This window comes from Pelodiscus sinensis, chromosome 4 (genome assembly GCF_049634645.1).
Source record: "Pelodiscus sinensis isolate JC-2024 chromosome 4, ASM4963464v1, whole genome shotgun sequence".
In the NCBI taxonomy this organism is placed as follows: domain Eukaryota; kingdom Metazoa; phylum Chordata; order Testudines; family Trionychidae; genus Pelodiscus; species Pelodiscus sinensis.
Genome location: NC_134714.1, coordinates 108,304,272 through 108,324,398, shown reverse-complemented (window position 1 = coordinate 108,324,398; position 20,127 = coordinate 108,304,272). Strand labels below are relative to the sequence as shown.

At 41.6% G+C, this 20,127-nt stretch overlaps 1 protein-coding gene across 2 annotated transcripts in view; it reads right to left on the bottom strand.

Moving 5' to 3' along the window:
- Positions 1-8,957: 8,957 nt before the first annotated feature.
- The window catches only part of LMO1 (LIM domain only 1), an 83,749-nt gene continuing 72,579 nt past the window's right edge, over positions 8,958-20,127 (bottom strand). For both annotated transcript variants that reach the window (XM_075928005.1, XM_075928004.1), the window contains 2 exons: positions 13,552-13,677; positions 8,958-9,404 (listed from right to left, as the gene is read on the bottom strand). In XM_075928005.1, the coding sequence (XP_075784120.1) occupies positions 9,299-9,404; positions 13,552-13,677 (232 nt within the window). In that variant the 3' untranslated portion in view covers positions 8,958-9,298. The remainder of the gene's footprint in view (positions 9,405-13,551; positions 13,678-20,127) is intronic.

Here is a 20,127-nt window from a genome sequence, read left to right as displayed (position 1 = left end):
GGTACAGAAATCTGGAGTTGTTTAGCAGCACACAGCCGCTCTACGCTGTTGTTCAGGACAGGAAGAAAAATGGTGTCCAGATGGAACCCAAAGGGGCAACATTTACATTCTCTGAAGAATGTAATTATCTAATCCAGAATTTGGTCACAGGCCAGTACTCACATGAGCCAGAGTTAGAACATCTTCTGAAACATGGCAACATAATTCCCCCTAACAATATGCTGGGGCATGGGTTTATTACAAACTCATGGGGATGCTTGCCACATACTGAAACACAACGTTTCCTTCAGCACTTTTTCCTTGTGAGAGGTTTCCCACCCAAGTACTCCTCAAACCTGACCCTCCCTCGTATAAGATCTCATGAGATCATTGCCCAAGGTGGTACAGCCTTAAAGTCTGAGAATAATTTTCACATTTGTACCTCTTATAATGCTAAGAATAAGGATCACCATGAAAACTGCATTTCAATGTTTGGTTTGACTGAGCTCTTCGCTTTCCCTTTTCTCTTCCAAGAATTTGCAGTGAAAAGACAGACACTTCCTTTGCCCACAGATAAATCTCAGAAAATTTTAATGCCTAAGATGAAGAATAGCATGAAAGCACTATATAAATGCTGCAGGAATCTGTTGATATTAGAAATGTCTGCTGTTGTACCCATATGTCTACTTATTTCCATACTAAAGACATTTACTGTATATGTTTGCCACAAGGGAAAACTACTGTCTACAATTCAGCTATATTACTGGAAGCGCAGTACTGTGTTTGTATTTTTCTGAATCTTACATTTCCAGGATCTGTACAGATCCGCATTTTATAGCTCTTATCTTTGAAAGACTCCTCCAATCTGTGTTTCACCTCCCAGCCAATTAGTGAACATGCCTCATTATGATTACTCTGTCTATACGTAACTTGCTATAGCCTGGGAGAAGATGCATTCTACGCACTGCTCTCAGCAAACTGAATGATCATTATGGCACGGGGGAGGGGATTATGTCTAATAACTGAATGGAAGAGGGTTGGGATGCAAATACAGCATTTCTTGTAAAGTAAATTAAGCTAACAACAAGGTAACAAACTGCTGTTAATATTAGATTAACTTGCCTGGCAAGATATGAAATCAGGAGAGCTGCATTGTCAATAGCCAAGCGTTCAATAAAGCTAATGCAGCTCAGGAAAGTGGAGCATCTATCTGACATACAGAGCTAAAAAAACTATCAGATTTGAGGGAGAGCCAGAACCAGCACAATTATTCCAGCATTAAAGGTTAAATGTAAAGGACGCTCAATTTGGTTGTTCTTATCTCAAAATCACACTGAGTTACCACCAGCCATTAAACCAGGAAAAACCCCAGAACACAGCACACCCCAGATATTTTTACATGTGGAATCTAGAGTCTAAATGCCACCTCAAGCTCAGAGTAAGTAGGCAAATAGTTCAGAAGTTCAAGCAAGTGGCATGCTTTTTTCACCAGCATCACGCAGCAGTGATTCTGCTAGATTTTGAGTAAAAATCATTAAGACCCAAGCAGAGGACATTGGCAGTAGCATTCTGAGGGTATGTCTAGACTACAGGCTTGTCGTTGACAGAAGTTTTGTCGACAGATACTGTCAACAAAGCTTCTGTCGACAAAGAGCATCTAGACTACATCCAGTTCTGTCGACAAAGCAAGCCACTTTGTCGACATGACAGTGTAAACGCAAAGGACAGTGTAGATGCAATAACGCCTCCTGTCGACAGAACTCTGTCGACAAAAGGTGTTATTCCTCATAGAATGAGGCTTACAGCCGTCGACAAAACTGCTGAGTTCTGTTGACGTTTTGTCAACAGAACTCAGCGGCAGTGTAGATGCAGGTATAATTTTGTCAACAAAAGTCCACTTTTGTCAACAAAACCCTGTAGTCTAGACACGCCCTGAATGTAGGGATTGAGACGAGCTGAAATGTTAAACTTCATGCCAGTGGCCACTAACCAGATTAAGCAGTGGTTATCTTGAGCAATTAAAAAATAAGTGGCTAGCTGCTAATAGTAAAATGATTAAAGTCTAAAATGTCATTCACTCTGGTGTGATTTCTTGAATGAATATTTATACTAAGTGATAACTGTAACATGCAATCAAAAAAAATTCTGATCATCAGAGTGTTAGTGATTATTCAACAGCGGGTCTGTGCTTCAGCACTTGTTTCTATTAAGCAAATTTGCAGTGTTCAGACAAAAATTCAGGATTGCATTTTCCTTCTGTGGTTTTTTTTTTTTTTTTTTTTTTTTTTAAAGAAATCACATTCTATTCCATCAGAAGGATGTGGGTCACGGCAGGTGGCCCTTTTCCAATACATAAATATGAAAGTGGTTATTTAGACACTGAGCAATTTCCCTCTTGTATTTTATATGAAACTGCTGGACATTTGCTGTACTGTATTTAAAAGGAGAAACCACAATTCATGCAGTGCTTTTCTCTCATTTGCCCAGGCTGAATTTCTGCATGCAATACAGAAATCTGGGCAAGACAGGAGAAAAACCAGAAATCATCACAGTCCAGAATGCTTCTTACTAGGCATTCAGAATCAGATTTATAGTCAGTCACTTGGCAGGGGCAGAATAATAATTCTGACTATCTGGCATTAAATCTAGATTTACTGGCGTGATTAACCACAATTTTCATGCAACTGACACCTGATAACATATGTTATGCCCATGGTAGGATATGGTAACTTGGTAACTCATTGGAAACCTTGATGATCAGACATGTGTTAACCTATGATACTATTCCTATAGCTCCATCTTCTCTCCTAAATGAAATTGCCTCCAGCCTCTTAATAATGACATTAATGCCACTTTGCAATCTGTAACACCTTCTACTCGAGGACCTCAAAGTACCTCACTAGCACTATTGAATTTATTCACATTGTGCCCTAACAATATAGGCATTCTCTACAGCAGGGCTACTCAACATGCAGCCCATGGCCCATTTGTTTGTTATGTGGGGCTCTACACATGGCCCATGGGTGGGATTCTTTGAACATGGCCTCCACTGGGAACACGCTCCACAATGGCGAGGCATCTACCAGGTAAGGCGAGCATTGAAAGATGCATAGGGTTGCCAGGTGTCCGGTATTGACCTGGACAGTCTGGTATTTTTGCCTCCTGTCCCGTATAATAATCAGAAAATATCAGACACCTAAGATGTCCGATATTTTCTGATTTTTTTCCCTGCCAGGAGGCGAAAATGCCTGACACCTGGTAACCCTATAACACTCAGCTACTGGGCCCAGCCCCTGGACCCCTCTCGAACTCCCCCACAGATCTCCCTCTCCCCGCTGCCTACCTGGTTCCACAGGGAAGCTGTGGCACGGAGGAAGAAAACAAGGTTTTTTTTTTTGGCTCAACAACTTTGGTCTCCCCCTTTTTTTCCCCTCTCAACAGTGGGTTTTTTTTGGGGGGGGTCGTTATTTTTCATTAAACCATCTGGCAACTTAAAGATGCAAGTGGATGGGCTGGCTGGAACAGACGGGTACAGGGTGGGAGCACCGGGGCATTGTGGGAAGTGCTGGCTGCTTAGCCTTGTGGGCGGAGCCTGAGAGGTGCTGACTGGCTCACACTGGCCACGTTTGGACTTAATCTTTGTATTCCTGCCCATCACTGTGAAAAAAAACTATTGGCATATATTTGCATGTATATGCAACCACACTTCAGCTGCGGCCCTTGGCATATGCTGAGAGAATCATTGTGGCCCCTGGGGCTTCCAAAGGTGAGTAGCCCTGCTCTACATTTTAAGATGGACCTAAGGAAAGTGAGGCACAGGGGCCGAGTGACTTGCATAAGTTCTTACATGAAGTCAATGGCAGACTGGGAATAGGACCCAGCTCTCACGAATCACAGTTCCAGCTTGCACCATAAGAGCATCTTTCATTTGGTGCTAGGATGTCAGAGCCTGATGTACATGGCCAAATGTATTTTACCTCATCACTAGTGTTGACGTTTAGGACATATCAATGTCAGGGATTCATGAAAAAATTAAATGATGCAAGACAAATGTGAACCAAAGCTATATACAAGAGTTGAGTGGAACAGAGCAGAGCTCAGCCCTGTGGTTTTAGGGTATGTATGATACCTGGAAAAATACCCTGGTGAGAAGGGAAGCATGGTTGAAGACAACATGCCAAAACTGAAGGGACATACTTCTACCAGGAGCTGGCTTGATGAGGCCACCTGCATGCCCCCTTCTCCACCAATTCAAGACTAACTCCTTGGGGGATTTTTTGGTAGGCAACTATCTGCCTATAAAAATCTAGACAATGGTTCAGCAGCTGGTGGTCTGAGACACTGTTGCACAGGCTAACCAGTATTGTCTTGTTTCCTTGTGCTCCTCCCAGGCTATATCTACACTACAAAGATAAATAGGAGAAAGAAACAATTTGCGGTATGCAAATTGTGTATCTTTTTCCAATTTACTTCCAAAAGAGGCTTTTCCGAAATTTGGCACATTTACACGGGGCCAAATTTCAGAAAAAAGCCCTCTTTTGGAACATCCTTTCTTCCTCGTAAAACAAGGTTTACAGGGATGCCGACAAAATGCGTCAGCTTTTCCAACTTTTTTTCGGAAAAGCAGATGCATTCCTTGGAAGTGTAAGAGCTTTCCTGGGATACCTCCAGCATTCTGGGAAAGCTCTGCAATCTAGACATAGCCCCGGGTGTTTGTTGTATCCACCTGTTGTCTCATCTTAGACTTTGATCACAAACACCTCGGTGCCTCTGTCTGTACAGCACTTACAACGGATCTCTGAAGGAACTCTAGGTGATACCATTGCTCAAGTAAGTAAAATAAATGTAAGCTTTGTAGAAAGCAAACCATTTCCACTATGGGTGCAAGTTGTCATTCTTGCACAAAGTTTTGCAATAGTTTGTAATAACTCGCATGGCTGGAGATGATCCTTTTTACTGAGAGGTCCTCTCCCCAAACAGTGTACAAAAAGAGGCAGGATGAAAATGAGGACTTGGACTTCTTGCTCCCTAAACCTGCATCCTGGAACATGCTATTCCAGACGGTCAGAGACCATTTGTTCTATTGTCATAGTTATTTTGCTCCCCGACTTGGACTGGGAAGGGTGGAGCCAAGGAGACTAGAACTAAGGAAGGGAACAGGAAAGGAGGCCCAAAGAAATGGAATTTTTTTTTTTAAACATTAACCTTGACCGATTTTTGCAAAGGAAAAAAAATCATTAAGCTTTTTTAGCAAGCAGAGCTGGTTTCAGACTGCCCAGTCATGCCCACATTAAAGAGTGCCTCATTAAACACGCTACACAGTTATCTTCAATCAAGCCTTTCACCCCCCTTTCTATGTACTATTCTTTCATAATGGGATACTCAGAATTCTGAACACTGCTCCAGCTGAATTTGCACTCACCTCTTGTACAGCACCAAATGATCTTGATTGACTCAAGAGATCTGTTTTAGAACAATTAAGGTCGGAGCCACTAAGGTCTATGTCTATGTATTTCCTTTAGTTCCTGCTTTTGGCCAAACTGGAAAACTTACAGGAACAGGCAGGATGAAAAACCACTAATATGTTTTTACTCATGCAGTGTATTTTTGGGGCCCTACTAAAGAAAGAAACAAAATATAATTTCAGACTTCCCCATAAAACCAGGAAGCAAAGAGGTACCTCAGGTTAGCAAGGTTCACTGCAAGGCTTCAAGGAAACTCAGTTCTTTTATCAGAACGTGTTGACCAGGCTGCAAGTACAGATGGTCTGATCTTTTCTTTCTATTGCCAAATAACTTATGCCTGTTAGCTTCCCCCTCCCCCCGCGGCAAATGTTTTAATGTTACCGTCCACTTTACTTCTATCCCAGGTCACTATCATGGCCAGCATCTTGCAATTTGTAACTATTCAGGCCCAGACTCTACTGCAGTTCTTTAAGTCTCTTAGCATGGTTTTTTGGTTAACAATTTACATGAAACCTAAGCCATTCATCAGTCCATGACCTATTTTGTCCAGGTCCTCAAACAGAGACATAGTAATACTTCTGCTCTATTCTGGACTGATTAGACCTCAGAGTATTGTGTTCCGTTCTGGGCACATTTCAAGAAAGATGGAGACATCGGAAAAGAGCAACAAAAATGATTAGAAGTCTAGAGAACAAGACCTATGAAGGAAGACTGAAAGAATTGGGCTTGTTTAGTTTAGAAAAGAGAAGACTGAGAGGGGACATGATAGCAGTATAGGACAAGAAGCAATGGTCTTTAATTTCAGCAAGGGAAGTTTAGGTTGGACATTAGGAAAAACTTCCTAACTGTCAGGGTGGCTAAACGCTGGAATAAATTGCCTACAGAGGTTGTGGAATCTCCATCACTGGAGATATTTAAAAGCAGGTTAGACAGACACCTGTCAGGGATGATATAGACTGTGCTTGGTCCTGCTGTGAGGGCAGGGGACTGGACTTGATGACCTCTCGAGGTCCCTTCCAATTCTATGATTAGCCTCTCTGCCAGTCTCCCAGTTCTTGCTGATTTCCGTTGGTTGTGCCCGGCCCACTGTGCCATTGAACAAGATTATGCCAAAAATCCATTTGAGATATTACACATGCTAATTTCCGTCCCTTTCTCCATCTGCTACCTTTGGACAACTCTTACCAAGTCACTTAAAAATGAGAAATGCCACTTCCTTTATGGTAAGGAAAGAACTTCAGAGTCAGTACACCTTAGTTAAATTAAATCTGTGCCACGAGTTTTGAAAAACAGCCATAGCACATTGTAATGCTCCTTACATATCTCAAGGCTGTCTGAGCACTGTTGGAACTGTGATTCAGTAGAAAAATGTTCTAATATGTCCAGAGAGAACTTTCTTCTTTTTGTTTGTGTGCCTGTTAAGACTGCATGGCTCTCACATAGAAAAACCAAGAGACATTCCAGATGTAGCTCAGCAGAAAAGGTAACTGCAATATTGTCAGCTTAAGGAAGCTGACAGGTGGTTCAATTACACACAAGCAACCTGCCTAAACAGACCACAAAGCCACTTTATAAATCCAAGGTTCTTAAGAACCACTTCTCTACAAGCTACTGGATAGATTTCTCCCCTCTGAACTTTGCACTAGTACTTCAACTGCATTGTCAGTACGGCATGTGAATGGGTGATAATAGAACTGGTTGGTGGCCAGTTTGTCTAGGCAAATTTTTCCAGTGAAAAGGATAAAGAAGTTATATGACCTTGAAAGAGCATTCCTTGGACATCTAAAGTAAGTATCAGTGCTCTAAAAATATTTTTTTAACTGGCACCAAAACACTTCTTTCTAACTTTAAATAAGCCAGACGGGGGAGCTAGCAAAGCTGGCTTCCCCATCATCACTATGGGAAGATACCCATATCATCCCAACAGTCATCATTTTACCGTATAGAAGGAAATTATGGATCTGCAGATGCCCATTTTTGGGTTTTGAATTTAGGGCACATAAAAGGTGGCAGAATGATAGTACTGGATATGGTCACCTATTTAAAATCAAGAGCATAGACACCGTTTGGGTAGGGAAAATGAAGACTCTCCTATGCTGTTACAAGCAGTCTAAACTATGACCTAATTTGATAGCCTCTAGTACCAGAAGGCTCTTTAATCAATGTTCCCTCCTCCACCCCTAATGAAATTGCTAAAGGGAAGCAATTAGGTCACCCCTCCAATTGTACTATTGAAAAAAGACTCCTGGAGACCACCAGAAACAGACTGGAGACCAAACAACTCATTTCGCATCAGCGTCCCAACCCTGAAGTATCTACCTTTGTGTTCAAGAGAAGGAATGCTCAAGAGATGCAATGAGATATTACAGCCTATTAGTGATATCTAGCGCTTCTCTTGCTTGTCAAGTGTTCTGCTGTTTTTCTTTCAGTTTGCTCAGATTGAGTTTTGCATGTACTGTGAAACAGAGCAAATGGATAAGAGACCCCAAGATAAAACTTTATATAGCATTTGCAATGCAGAGGAAACAAGCAATATGAGATTCAAGATCCATAGCTGGCTATTAATTCATGCTGGAAAAAAATGAAATTAAACAAAAAGCAGGGAGACACCATACATAGAGAATCCAAGTAATTTTATACAGTGAAGCCAGCACTTCTAAAATAAGTGTTTTGGAAGCAAGTACAATTATTTGGTGTAGTCTCATGCCCTGCACATAGTGTGATACTGAAAACTGCCACAAAATACAGTAGCATGAACATAATTTAGAGCTTTTATATAGGAATCTTTTTAAACTGATCTAGATTAATTGAAATCTGTCAGTTTGTTGTGTAGGAGGTCAAAACAACTGACAAATGACAAGCAAAGGGCTGTAAAACAGGTGATGTGGGTTCAGTACCAGGCTTCGTTTGAAGTCTCTGGCATCAGCTGTTTTGGGGCCTGACATGTGGACAACTGATGCCCTGTATAACACAAGTATGCCATGCCAAAGCCCTGAAATGAATATTCTGATCGGTAACTAGCCACCTGTTGAGAAGGCTAGATAGAGTCTATTCATTAGGGTTCATACTGAAGAGATGTTGCATTAGCTGGTCAGCAGGATTCTTGATCACAAGTTGCTCACTTTGAACTGACGTGCACGTACTTTAAAAGAGGCTTGTGTCCACAGATACCATTCATGGCAAAGTTGTTTACCACAGGCCTCATGGGGACTGACTAGTGATGCTGTGAAGATTCCCAGCTATTACCCACACAGAGCTCATTTGCTTTGTTTCTCCACAATAGTAATTATGGAGACGATATATGATGTGGTTCAGAGAGGCTGAATTTCAGAGCAGAACTTCCTCCCCCAATTTCTTTTGTTTTTGTAGTTGTTTAAACTCTTGCCCATTATTTTATTTCATATGACTTCCAGGGATCTGTGAATTTTTTAAAAAAAATTCTGGTTAGCATCAAGTGCAGGAAACACAAGTCCCAACTGTATTATGAATAAACCACAACTTAAAAAGACCAAGAAACATTCATAATTTTTAATTCACACCAGTAATAAAATTGCATTACATTTTTCATAAAATAAATGTTCCAGTTTATATACAGAAAACAGACTGTACAGAGCCCTCCCCCGACCCCAAAAAACTCACAAACATACAGGCAATGCAGTGCTCAGCTAAGCAGGCACAACTGTACATCTAAAATTGTAACTGCTTTGTGTTGGGGGCGGGAAAAAAGTACTACAATGTATATAGTCCTTTCTGGACCAAGAATTAAAAAAATATTGCAGGCAAGCTGACAGACGCCCCTCACTGCTTGTGTGGGTGAACGTCCATCCCACAGTGCTTCAGCAAAGCAGGGTTTGTTATTGAACTTGGGACTCAAAACTTCCATTCAGCTGCCCTTCCTCATAGTCCATCTGACACAAGATCATGTTGTTCTTCAGGAAAAATTTGTCTCCCACGCAAAATCTGAAAGGGTAAAAAAAAATCATGCATGTCTAAATGTTAGTTGGCATTAAAAAAGTGGAAGAGCACAGAAGAAAAAATGACAGAGGGTTAAGTCTAGAGATAGTTAAACAACAACAAACAGTCTATCAACGGCACCTTAAAGTCTAACAAAACATATAGATGGTATCATGAGCTTTTGGGGGCACAGCCCACTTCTTCAGACTAAAAGGAAAAGTTACCTTCATTATGAACTATGCTTACCGGATTAGAATTCAGGGAGGCAGGATGCAGCAGATAGGGCACTTGGCTGGGAACCAGGAGACCAGAGTTCTATTTCTGACCCTGCCACTGACCTCAAACACCTGGGCAAGGCACTTCACCACCCTGTTTCTCTTACCTTTTGTCTGCTTTGCCTATTTACACTATAAGCTCTTCGGTGCAGAGGTTCTTTCAAACTATACATTTATAGAGTGTCTAGCACACGGAGCCCTTATCGGCTGTACACCTATAGAGGTTACTGTAACAATAATCCAACAGGGAAAGTGATAGAATATATCCCCAAATAGACATGAGCTTTTAGATAGCTCTGAAGTCAGGAAAGCAAACAGGTTATGTTACACAAAATATTTGAAATGCTCTATGAGATTCAAATTTCCAGAGCCCCTTCAGTGAGGCGGTGTTTACACTAATTTATAGGCACAGAATGGCTATTAAGCGCATCCTCACCCCTTATGAACAATTCTGAACAATAAATAGAAGTTTCTAGATGACTGGCTGGACTCTGTTAACCTTTGGCTTCATTGAGTGGAATTTAAAGTTCTCTATCTACCATATACATTCTTCTGTTTGTATAGAAGTTGACAGAGACTTATGCTATTTAACAATATTATTTGATCATTAAGATAAAAAAGTTGCACATGTACTACCTGCAGGGTGCAATTTGACAGCCACTAGCCTCCTCAGATCTCCTGTTTGCTATTGTAGAAATTAATCTACCATTTTAGGGTAACACACACAGTACTCTTCACTGGTCTGCTATTCAAGGTCAGAGTGCCTCAGCACATGCTAATGACGTGGCACAAAGCAAGGCATAGGAGTAACAGCCTCAGGTGGCCTAAGCAAGTGCCACTACTTCAGGGCAGGCACAGGGAAAGCTGGTAGTGATGCCGATGGCCATCTGAAATGCAGATCTATATGGTGCACACATGCCTAGCCAGTCAGGAACTGGCAGATGCGAGCTATAAAGAGGCAAACACATTAGCTAGGAATACAGGAAGGAAATACTCGGCGTGTACAACATGAAGCCCATGAATAGAAGACTCAGCAGATTCACCAAGCCTCCAAAGCCTGCCCATACTACTCTAGTCCCGAGCTGGATGGTGACAGTCTGGGGACAGAAGATTTTCAGCCTCTAGCTACCAGGCCTGAGAGTCTGAATGATAAGAGTAAAAACGAGGAATCCTGTGTTCAACTGTATGAACCCTACCACATCCCATCCTCTCATACAAGTTTCCCTCTAATGGATGCCTGTATGCCAGCTGATGCCTTGCTTATTTTGGCAGTTGGATCTGGAAAAAATGTGCGGCTTCTACAGTGCACGTGATTAGGATGCTTTGTGTGATTTAGTGAAGCACCTAGATACTCCTCTTCTAGTCTGTGCCTCTTTAGGACAGCTCTGAAATTCAGCCAGCTAACTTTTAGCCTGTATTCCAGAAAAGAAACAAAAGCTGCTTCTTTAAGAAGAGATGCAAGTTAAAGCAGCATTGCACACATTCTCCTAAAAGCCGCAGCCTCACCAATCAGTTTGCTGAATATACAAAGCTCCATTAGCCAAGTTTTCCAGACTGCAACTTAAGACACAGCTGCTGACTTTCTGCTACTTAATGTTACTTAAACTGTGACTCTAAAATCCCCAAGGAGTGGGAATACAAAACAAAGTCACTCCACCAGCCCAGTCAACAGCTGCCTTTGCCAAATCTGGTTGGGGTCTAGCGGGAGAGCTAGAAAGCAATTTCTAGGGTGTGGTTCTTTGAAAAAAAATCAGGTAAAAACTAGGCATACTGGGGTCCCATGTTTGTTTCTAACATTGTGTTCAAGTTAGAAGACAGAAGAGGTTTTCCCTAACTGCCAACCTTGTAAACCCAGCATGGATTCAGCAGGGAGCCGAGTTCTTTCTTTTTCATGTAGCACTATCAACAAGAATAATATCAAACGATGTAGCAGGCCTATGTCATACCCAAAGTGTTCCACCTGTGCAAACCCAGGAGTTTTCCTGAGAGCGATGTGCAAGGAAAAGGATCTCAGCCTTTGAGTGCCAAACTGCAAGAAAAGCCAATCTTACGGAGTGAGTCGCAGTAGGAATCCGTGAGACACAAACATTGAACCCATGATGCCATTGTTATAAAGTGACTTGCAGACTAGAATGCATCATGTGAAATCAAGGTAGGAGAGCTGCTTGAAACATCTTAAAATCCTGCTATGCCAGCAGAATATAGTGGCATAAAGGTGATTTAGCAGTTTGACAACAGCTATTTACCTTAAAAATGTACTATGAGTTAGACCCAAGAAATATTAAAACACAACAACAGTCCTGTAGCACCTTAGAGACTGACCAAAAATATACAGCAATAGTAGCATGAGCTTTCGTGGGCACTCACGCTGCTATCTATATATATTTTTTGTTACTCTCTAAGGTGCTACAGGACCATTGTTGTTGTTTAAGGGTTTTTTTTGTTTTTTTTTTTAAGTTACTGACAAACATGGTTACCCCTCTGAGACCCAAAAAATGTGTTTGGAAACAGTGTTTTGTTGCTGTGTTTTATGAGAAGACAGTAGATGGAAATACTTCATACATAGCACTATTAAATAAAGTATCATTTTGCCTTAAAAACCCAGTGGGCTAATCATGGAGCCTGAGGCTCTGAAAAAGAACAGGGTCATACCAATGGATCCCCAAAAACCCTAATTCAGGACTTTGCCTGTGCAACATGGTTCATTATTATGAGATTTGTCACGTGGGAGGGAGGTGCTGAATTCCTGCTAACATCATCAAACAGATAGCTCTTCCAATGCTTTCTGGAGAGCAAGAAGGTATATCAGAAGCATATTAAACACAAAATTAGAAATAGGATTACACACCAAAACAGTAAGAAATACAGTTTGTCTGTAAGACGAGCTAGGTTCTCTGTCCAACACACCAGCCACTAGATGTCACTATAACCTCAGTGGAGTAACACTATTAAACTGGACAGTTTGATTTATTGCAGCTGCCATAGGAAGGCATTCTAGCCCCAAACAAATACTACCAGCTTTGTGTTTGATACAGTGCCTTCAATTAAAGCCACCCAAACTACATAGAGTATGTCATTCTCCTCACACATTCACTGGTGGGAGTCAGTCATAACTCCGCTGACTTCAGCCAAGTTGTACGGCTATAAAACAAGCGTGAGAGGAAAGTAGTTCCGTGTATTTGTGGAATGTTCTCACACATCTAACACGAAATATAGAAAGGTGCTGTTAACACACACGTGAGTGTAAGCTTACACACACAGCCCAGTACTGACTGAAATTCCAGAGCAAATTAATGTGATGCATCTTACTTTCAAGTTAAAAATCAGGTATGTTAACTTGGCTTTGAAGTAACATCCTTTTCTCCCACTGAGCTTAATCATACTTCTTTTCCTCCTCTTTCACCACATGCCCCATCCCCAGTAGTAATTTGTGGTTCAATGGGCAGCCTGCGCAAGCAATGGGAAGTTTTAAAAATGAACACATACTTCAAAAAGGGAGAATATATGCATTGAACAAACTCAGCTTCCAAAAGCAAAATACCATCTTTTTAAACTGCACCGAAATCAAGAAAAGCATGCCCTAAAGTCTTGCACAAAAGAGACCCCCAAAACTCAGTCTTTTATATATACACCAATGAATCAGGATGAATTCACACATCCTTTCATGGGTATATGATTTTCTCTGCACCTTCAGTTAGGTGTGGTACAACCCCATTTCCAGCTATTTCTCCATGCAGGCCCTAGCAAATATGCAGCAAACTAAAGAGATCACTTTGTAGTGAAGCAGCAAACATCAAGCAGATTTCCTTGGGCCAGGAGCAAAAATAAAAAATAGTTTGTGGGGGTTTTGTTGTTTTCTATAATAACCGTGTCCTCACCTCTGGTTGCACAGTTGGCAGGCAAAGCAGTCCAAATGGTAAACATTATCTCTGGCTCTCATCACCATCTCAAAGGCAGGGATCAGTTTACTGCAGGCAGCGCAATTCCCCGTGGTACCAAAGAGCCTGCCAAAGAAGCACAATCATTAGAAGCCATTTTAATTAAATGGTGGAAGCACTAATTAAGTGTAATTAGCAGTATCAAATACTGTATTGCACCAATAAATAGGCATTGCAGTCTTCATTTCGCTGACCAACCTGTGTGCAGGAACTTGGGATAAAACTGCCTGGTGAGCAAACGCCGTTTGTCGAGATGAAACTTCACTTGGCTTGTGAGCCGTGGGCTATTTTACTGTCTAATGGAGAAAAGTGCTAAAAACACTGACAGTGCTATTTGGGGGCTCACAACATTTTCATCAAAGCAAAACTATTTGCAGGGTTTGTTCTCTGAACATCTTGCTTCCTTCCCCATCCCCCTTACTCTTCATTGTTGCCTAATGGAGAAATCTAAACAGATGACAATGAACCAACTATAATGGGGGAAACACAGAAGACTCGCTAATTTTGCCAACTCTGGCAGGCAAAGCTGCAGCTGGATAAGAGTCTAACTTACCCCTCATCTGAAGACAACAGGCAATAATGTTTTATAAAGCCACTTCTTAACTTTTCCAAGACCTCCACCTCCACCCTCCTGGGAGCCAGCTACACTTCTTACACCAAGGCACAAGCAGCACATTCAGCTGTTCTCTTCCGCTTCCCAGTCCTTGAGGGCAGCACTTCGGCACTAGAAGCTTCGTTGTTTGTTTCATGGCTTCTGCCTTCTCAGACATCTGCTGCTGTGACAGCTCTCACAGGGCCAAGAGTAGGGCTTTATCCCCCTGCCCTCAGAGAAGTCCCGGAAGACAAACCAGCGCCACTCCCCGGCAATGGGCGTGGCAGCACGTCTAAGTTAAGACTATAGGAACCATTGCGGATGCATGCAACGAACTGAAGATTTTCATCCTAACCTGCGAATAGTCACTGTAGACGGAGTTACTTTCTGCTGCAGAGAACACACGTGATTTCATTGTTCCTGGAGCTAGGGGGAAGGCCCCTTCTTGATTGTTAGCTCAGTGTGCATGTACACACATCTACGTGCATATCCCCCTAAACATACGTGGGGTCTAAGTACCATTTCAAATCTTGGGAGCTGCATCCTACTGATTCTTGCTGGGTCCACCAGTACAAAGAGGCAAAAAGCACAGAACAGAACCACTTGTAGCCCAGCAAAGGAACATCTAAGTTTGATTTCTGAGCCTACAATTTCCTGAACCAATCAGTGCTGCTGATCAGTGGACAGTAATCACCAAAGTGAGATAACATCCTCAAGATAACCATTCCCCTCTTCGGCTCCTGAGCTAGGTTATCAGCTTCTTTTCCATATGTCTGTAAGGTCTTACTTCTTGTGTCAGATGTCAGAAGAGACACCCATTACTTTTCTGGTACTCTGGGCCCAAAGGCCGCTGTACTGGTTTTATTAGGCAGGGAGTAGACATTTATGCTGCCACTTTCCCCCCTCCCCCTCCCCCTCCCTCTCCCTCCCTACCAAACCAAACCCTTTTACAGTGGGCAAGGCAGCAACAATACCAGAAATATAGAGTGATGTAAGATCTAAATACTCTTGCTCTCAGAAAGAACACCAAATGGTCTGGTAGCACTTTACAAACTAATGATACGTTTCATTAGTTTATAAAGTTCTACCAGACCATTTGTTGTTTTTTTCTGTAACAGACTAACTAGACTACCCCCCTGAAGCTCTTGCGCTCAGAGTTCAGTATGGAACTGGAAGTTCAGGGCACTGAGAAAAATGCACCGAGAAAAATGGCAAAGCGTTTAAATAAGTCTTACAAATGAACATGAAGCAAATGCAACTTGGTCTGTAAGGGCAGGATGCGTATCAGCCCGCCCCTTCACTTCCCTGCAAGGGCTCTCCACATCATGGATGGGAACAGGAAAGTAGTTTTCAGAAGGCTCATGACTCTATATATTTGTTAGCCTCCAAGATGCCCCAGGACAACTTGTTTTTAAAGTGATAGACTCACATGGCTACTCCTCTGAGACTTTCCAAAGGCTCCCTGTCCGTTAGAGATGCTCAGAGAGACTTTAAGAAAGGGCACGCTCACTATGGACCCATAGCAGACAAGGGGCATGGTGCCAGCAGCAGTCTTGGGACGCCCCCGGGCCAGCATAGCTACACAGTGCCCCTCATTCTGGATGAATTGTAAATTTATAATCTAGCCTCAAATGTGTGTTTTTGATTCATACAGATGTAATTTCTTCCACTGTCTGAACAGAATGCCATTAGTACAGGAGCAACCATCATTAGTTTCAATTTCTCTGTTTGATAGAGAAGCAGCAGATTAGGAGAAGAGTGATGCTTGCATTTTTAAAACATCCAAATCATAGAAAATGTTTAAAAAAAAATCACTTAACCTCCCTTCCCCTGAAAACAAAAGACCAAGCAAAGCAGTCTGGTACATTAAGTAAGGAGAACAGTGGAAGTTAATCCTAGATTTGTTCCGTGCACGATGCCACTATACTAGCAAGCGCAAAATATCCATTATTCATTAGCATCACAGTTGTGTGGAGCTCAATCTAGATTAAATAAAATAAAGGGGCCCCAGACAGCACTATTTGCATTGTTAAACAGGCATTTTTCTTCACCCTTCAAATAGGATACTTCTCTAAATGGAAATGACGGGGAAGTTTGGACAGATGTTCACTTAACTGTTTAAACAGTTCGCTTAAGAAACATGAAAATGTATGTGGCACTGGATTCACCTGTCTTTTTAGGAGGCTTGGGGTAAATCAAGGATTACACAACTTTAAATGTTTGTGTAAGAGCTAAAATTTATATTTTGTCCAGCTGAAATTATGTTGCCTTTTAATGTCTACCTAAATGTAGCTCCCAGTTTGTCAGTGTACTAATCTTGCTCTCTCCGTTAAGTTTTAGAAAGTCCCCTGGTCTCCCTTTTTTAACATATGAACACTTTCTAATTTTAAACACTTTTCAGGGAATGGTTTAAAGCTCTATCAGTAACTATAATTCTCAAGTAGGCCCAACATGTAGCTTTTTGCTGTTGGAAGTGCACATTGAGGTAAAAAAGAAATGCTGCCTTCATGTCAGAATTTGTTTATTTTTTGGCATGTCCAGCTGTCATGTTCAATACCTCTTCACTTGGGAGAGCATACAAGAAGAAGTCTGAGTTTGTTTTTTGAAATTTGGGGGAAGAATTCTCTTCCATCCTAATACATCTCAGTTTGAAAAGAAGCCACAAAAAAGGAGAGACATAATCCATCCTCTGGATGCATTCTCTATAGCAAACCCAATCTTGACACACACACACACACACACACACACACACACACGGAAAGCTCAAGCATATCAGGGAAATATACCATAAGATCCTCAATATTCTCCCTGGCACGACACCACAGGGGAGGAGGGTGGGAAGAGTCAGAGACAAGAAAGGTTTTTTTTTTGTGATCACTTTTAAAAACTCTTAAAAGTTAGACAACAGCAATTTTTAAGTACAGATTTATTCTCTCTTATGTAACTGAGGATCTCACCGCTAGTAAATAAGATTAGACAATGCAGATTTAAAATTTAACACAATTAAACTTTTACCCCATGGTAGTGATTATACTTAATGACACTTACTCTGAACTTATCCATGTCTATTGTTGTCAGCCAATCTGAAAGCAGGAATGTAGCCAAGGACATTTTTCTGTAGTTTATAGGCACACTAAAATCCAGCTATTCTATATTCCGATTAGCTGTTGATGTCATTGTGCATAGTAAAAATTAAAGCTAATTGGCACACAGGAACAGCAGTGAATATGAATTAATTGAGAGGAAAGGAAGGGGATGAAAGATAAAAGAAAGGACACTTTTTCCATACAAAACATAATCAGATGTTGATAATTGTCATCAAAGAACACTGTTGAGGCCATAATTTAGCAACATTCAAGAAGTGATTAGACATTTGTATGGATGCCAACTATATCCAGTTATAATAGTTAATGCTAGCAAATTTTGGAAGAGATTGTGAAACTCATGCTTAAACCAATTGTTAATTTTGGGAGATTAAGTAGTTTCAGTATGAGACTATTGCTTACCATGCTGACCAGTAAGTTATTTTTAACTTGTCCTCCCCTATCTGTTTTGTAACCATTTGGTATCATTTACATTTAGATCATCTCCTCTTTGGGCAGAGACAATTTTCATTCTTGCTTGTACAGAGTTTCACAAAGAATCTGTGAGTAGGGCTCATTGGCACTTCTACAAGTGAGGACACCAATTATAATAAAATTCTTACACCTTCCTCTGAAGCACTTCCTACTGACACTGTCAAGAGACTGGATATGGGACTAGATGCACCATGGGTCTCATTCAGCATGGAAGAGACTACGTCCATTCCTCATACTTTGAGCTCATAGTCACGACAGATAAGCTTGCCCCTACCGCTTCAGAAATAACCTTCCAACAAGCTCGACTCAACTAGCTTACATCAGTATTAACTTCACGTGGCTGATATGGTTCAAACACCACATATGTTTAATGTGAGCACACAAAACACTGAGTATCAGGGCTGACCTTACCATGAGGTGAACTGAGGTGGCTGCCAGACTGGGGGGGGGGAGGCGCCACTAGGACCCAGAGTGTAGAAAATTGTGTCTGCTGCTAGTGCATTCTCTCTGCTCTGAAAGTTAAGTGTTACTTAAAATTTTTGAACAAGGCATTTTAAGTTGTTAGTTCTCCTTTATTGGGGTAGGTAGCAGAGCAGTACCATGAGAGGAGCAGAACAGGATGAAGGCAGAATTAAGACCTTTCAAAGTTTTGGCCAAAGTGAGGGGGACATGGAGGCGTCATTTGAGCTCCCTGCCTCAGGTGCCAGAATGTTGTGGGTCGGCTCTGCTGAGTATGCAATTAACTGTAGAAAAAGAGCTGAACAGCCACTTATAATAGAAATGTAAAACTGGTTCTAAAACAGAGTCAAGGCTGCACAATGTTTCTAATCTATTTTAGGGTAATATCCATGCATAACCTATTCCTGAGTTCTATTTCTCTTGGCTCCCACAAAAACTGCATACAGCAAAAATCAGATCAATATCGCTCCTTCCATAATCAACGTTTGGCACGTGGCTGGCACACTCCTCACTAAAGTCATCAGTGCTCCAGTAGAAAGTTGTCAACGGCAGGAAAGGACACATTTTGACATTAATGAAGTCGGTCAAGTTGTCCTTTCATGATGGTTTCTAGTTCAGTTCCAGAGAATGTACATTTAATGCCAGCGGGTTTATTACCCATGGATAGCTAAACAGAAGGAACTGGACCAGCATAGCATAAAAAGTCTTCAGTGTGGGTGGCCAACTAGCAGAGACGACTTGGCATAAATGTCAGGGTTGCTTGAGGTCACATGTCTTCAGTTGAACAATCCACATGACAGGTGTTTATTTTGGGTCTTTTGGTCCCTTTCCTCCATGTTTTAGAGAGTAAGAGATTTACATTTGGTATGAAGCTCTCCCACCCTCTGTCAAAATATAAGCACCAGCTTCCTCAAATGCTCCATTCTTCTACAGCGGAACTTCTCCAATTGACATTAAAATGAATCTCTGCTTTCACAGATGCTGTATAAACATATGTGGAGCCAGGTTTTCTTACAATAGTTTAAAACAGTGATGGGCAACCAAACCTAGTGAGTGGGCCACATAAGTGGCCCTCCTCCACTTCAGTGGGCCATAAAATTGAAATCCAGTGGTGGGCAACCTTTGGCTTCATGTGGATTCCACCTGTGGCCCATGTGCCCGACTCTGTCCCCTTCACCACACTCCTCTTGCGTACTGGAGCACTGCAGCCCCACATTTATCTGCTCCTCCCTCTCCTTCCCTGTACTTTCAAAGCACCATTTGATTCATGCCATGGGCCACAGGTAGAACCAGTGGGCAAAACAGGCTGCAGGTTGCCCACGACTGGTATTAATAGAGATATGCAAGTTTGAAAGTGTTAGAAGCAGGTTAGTACAGCAAAGCGTACAAGAATTAGTCCACCCACATTAGGTGGTTTTGAAAAATAAAATCAAAATCAACAAACTGAAGTGCAACTGATTACCCTAGAACGTGCTGGTTTGTTTACATTCAATAGCCTTCCTATCAGCTATCGAATAGGAAATAGCTGCTGTGACAGTACCAAGAGTGACAATGTGGCAGAGATGCATCATGCTTTGCACATAAAGCCCAGTAGTTTTCACTGCCAGTTTCTCAAGGTGCACAGTTTAAAGGTAAGGAAATCCCATGCCCCTTAACCTTAAAGTGGTTAAAAATAAAAGCAAATAAAAGTTAGTTTAACAAATCCTAAACCAAATGTAAATGACATCCTTTCCAGCCATTGAGCCTCTTTTTTAACAGAAGGTTCATTTCTGGATATAAGCAGGCTACCTGTGTCCATTTAATAACAGATCACGGCCTAATATCTGCTGCTGCCACCACCTCATACCATGTATTTACTGAAAAAAACAAACAATACCTTCCTTGGAA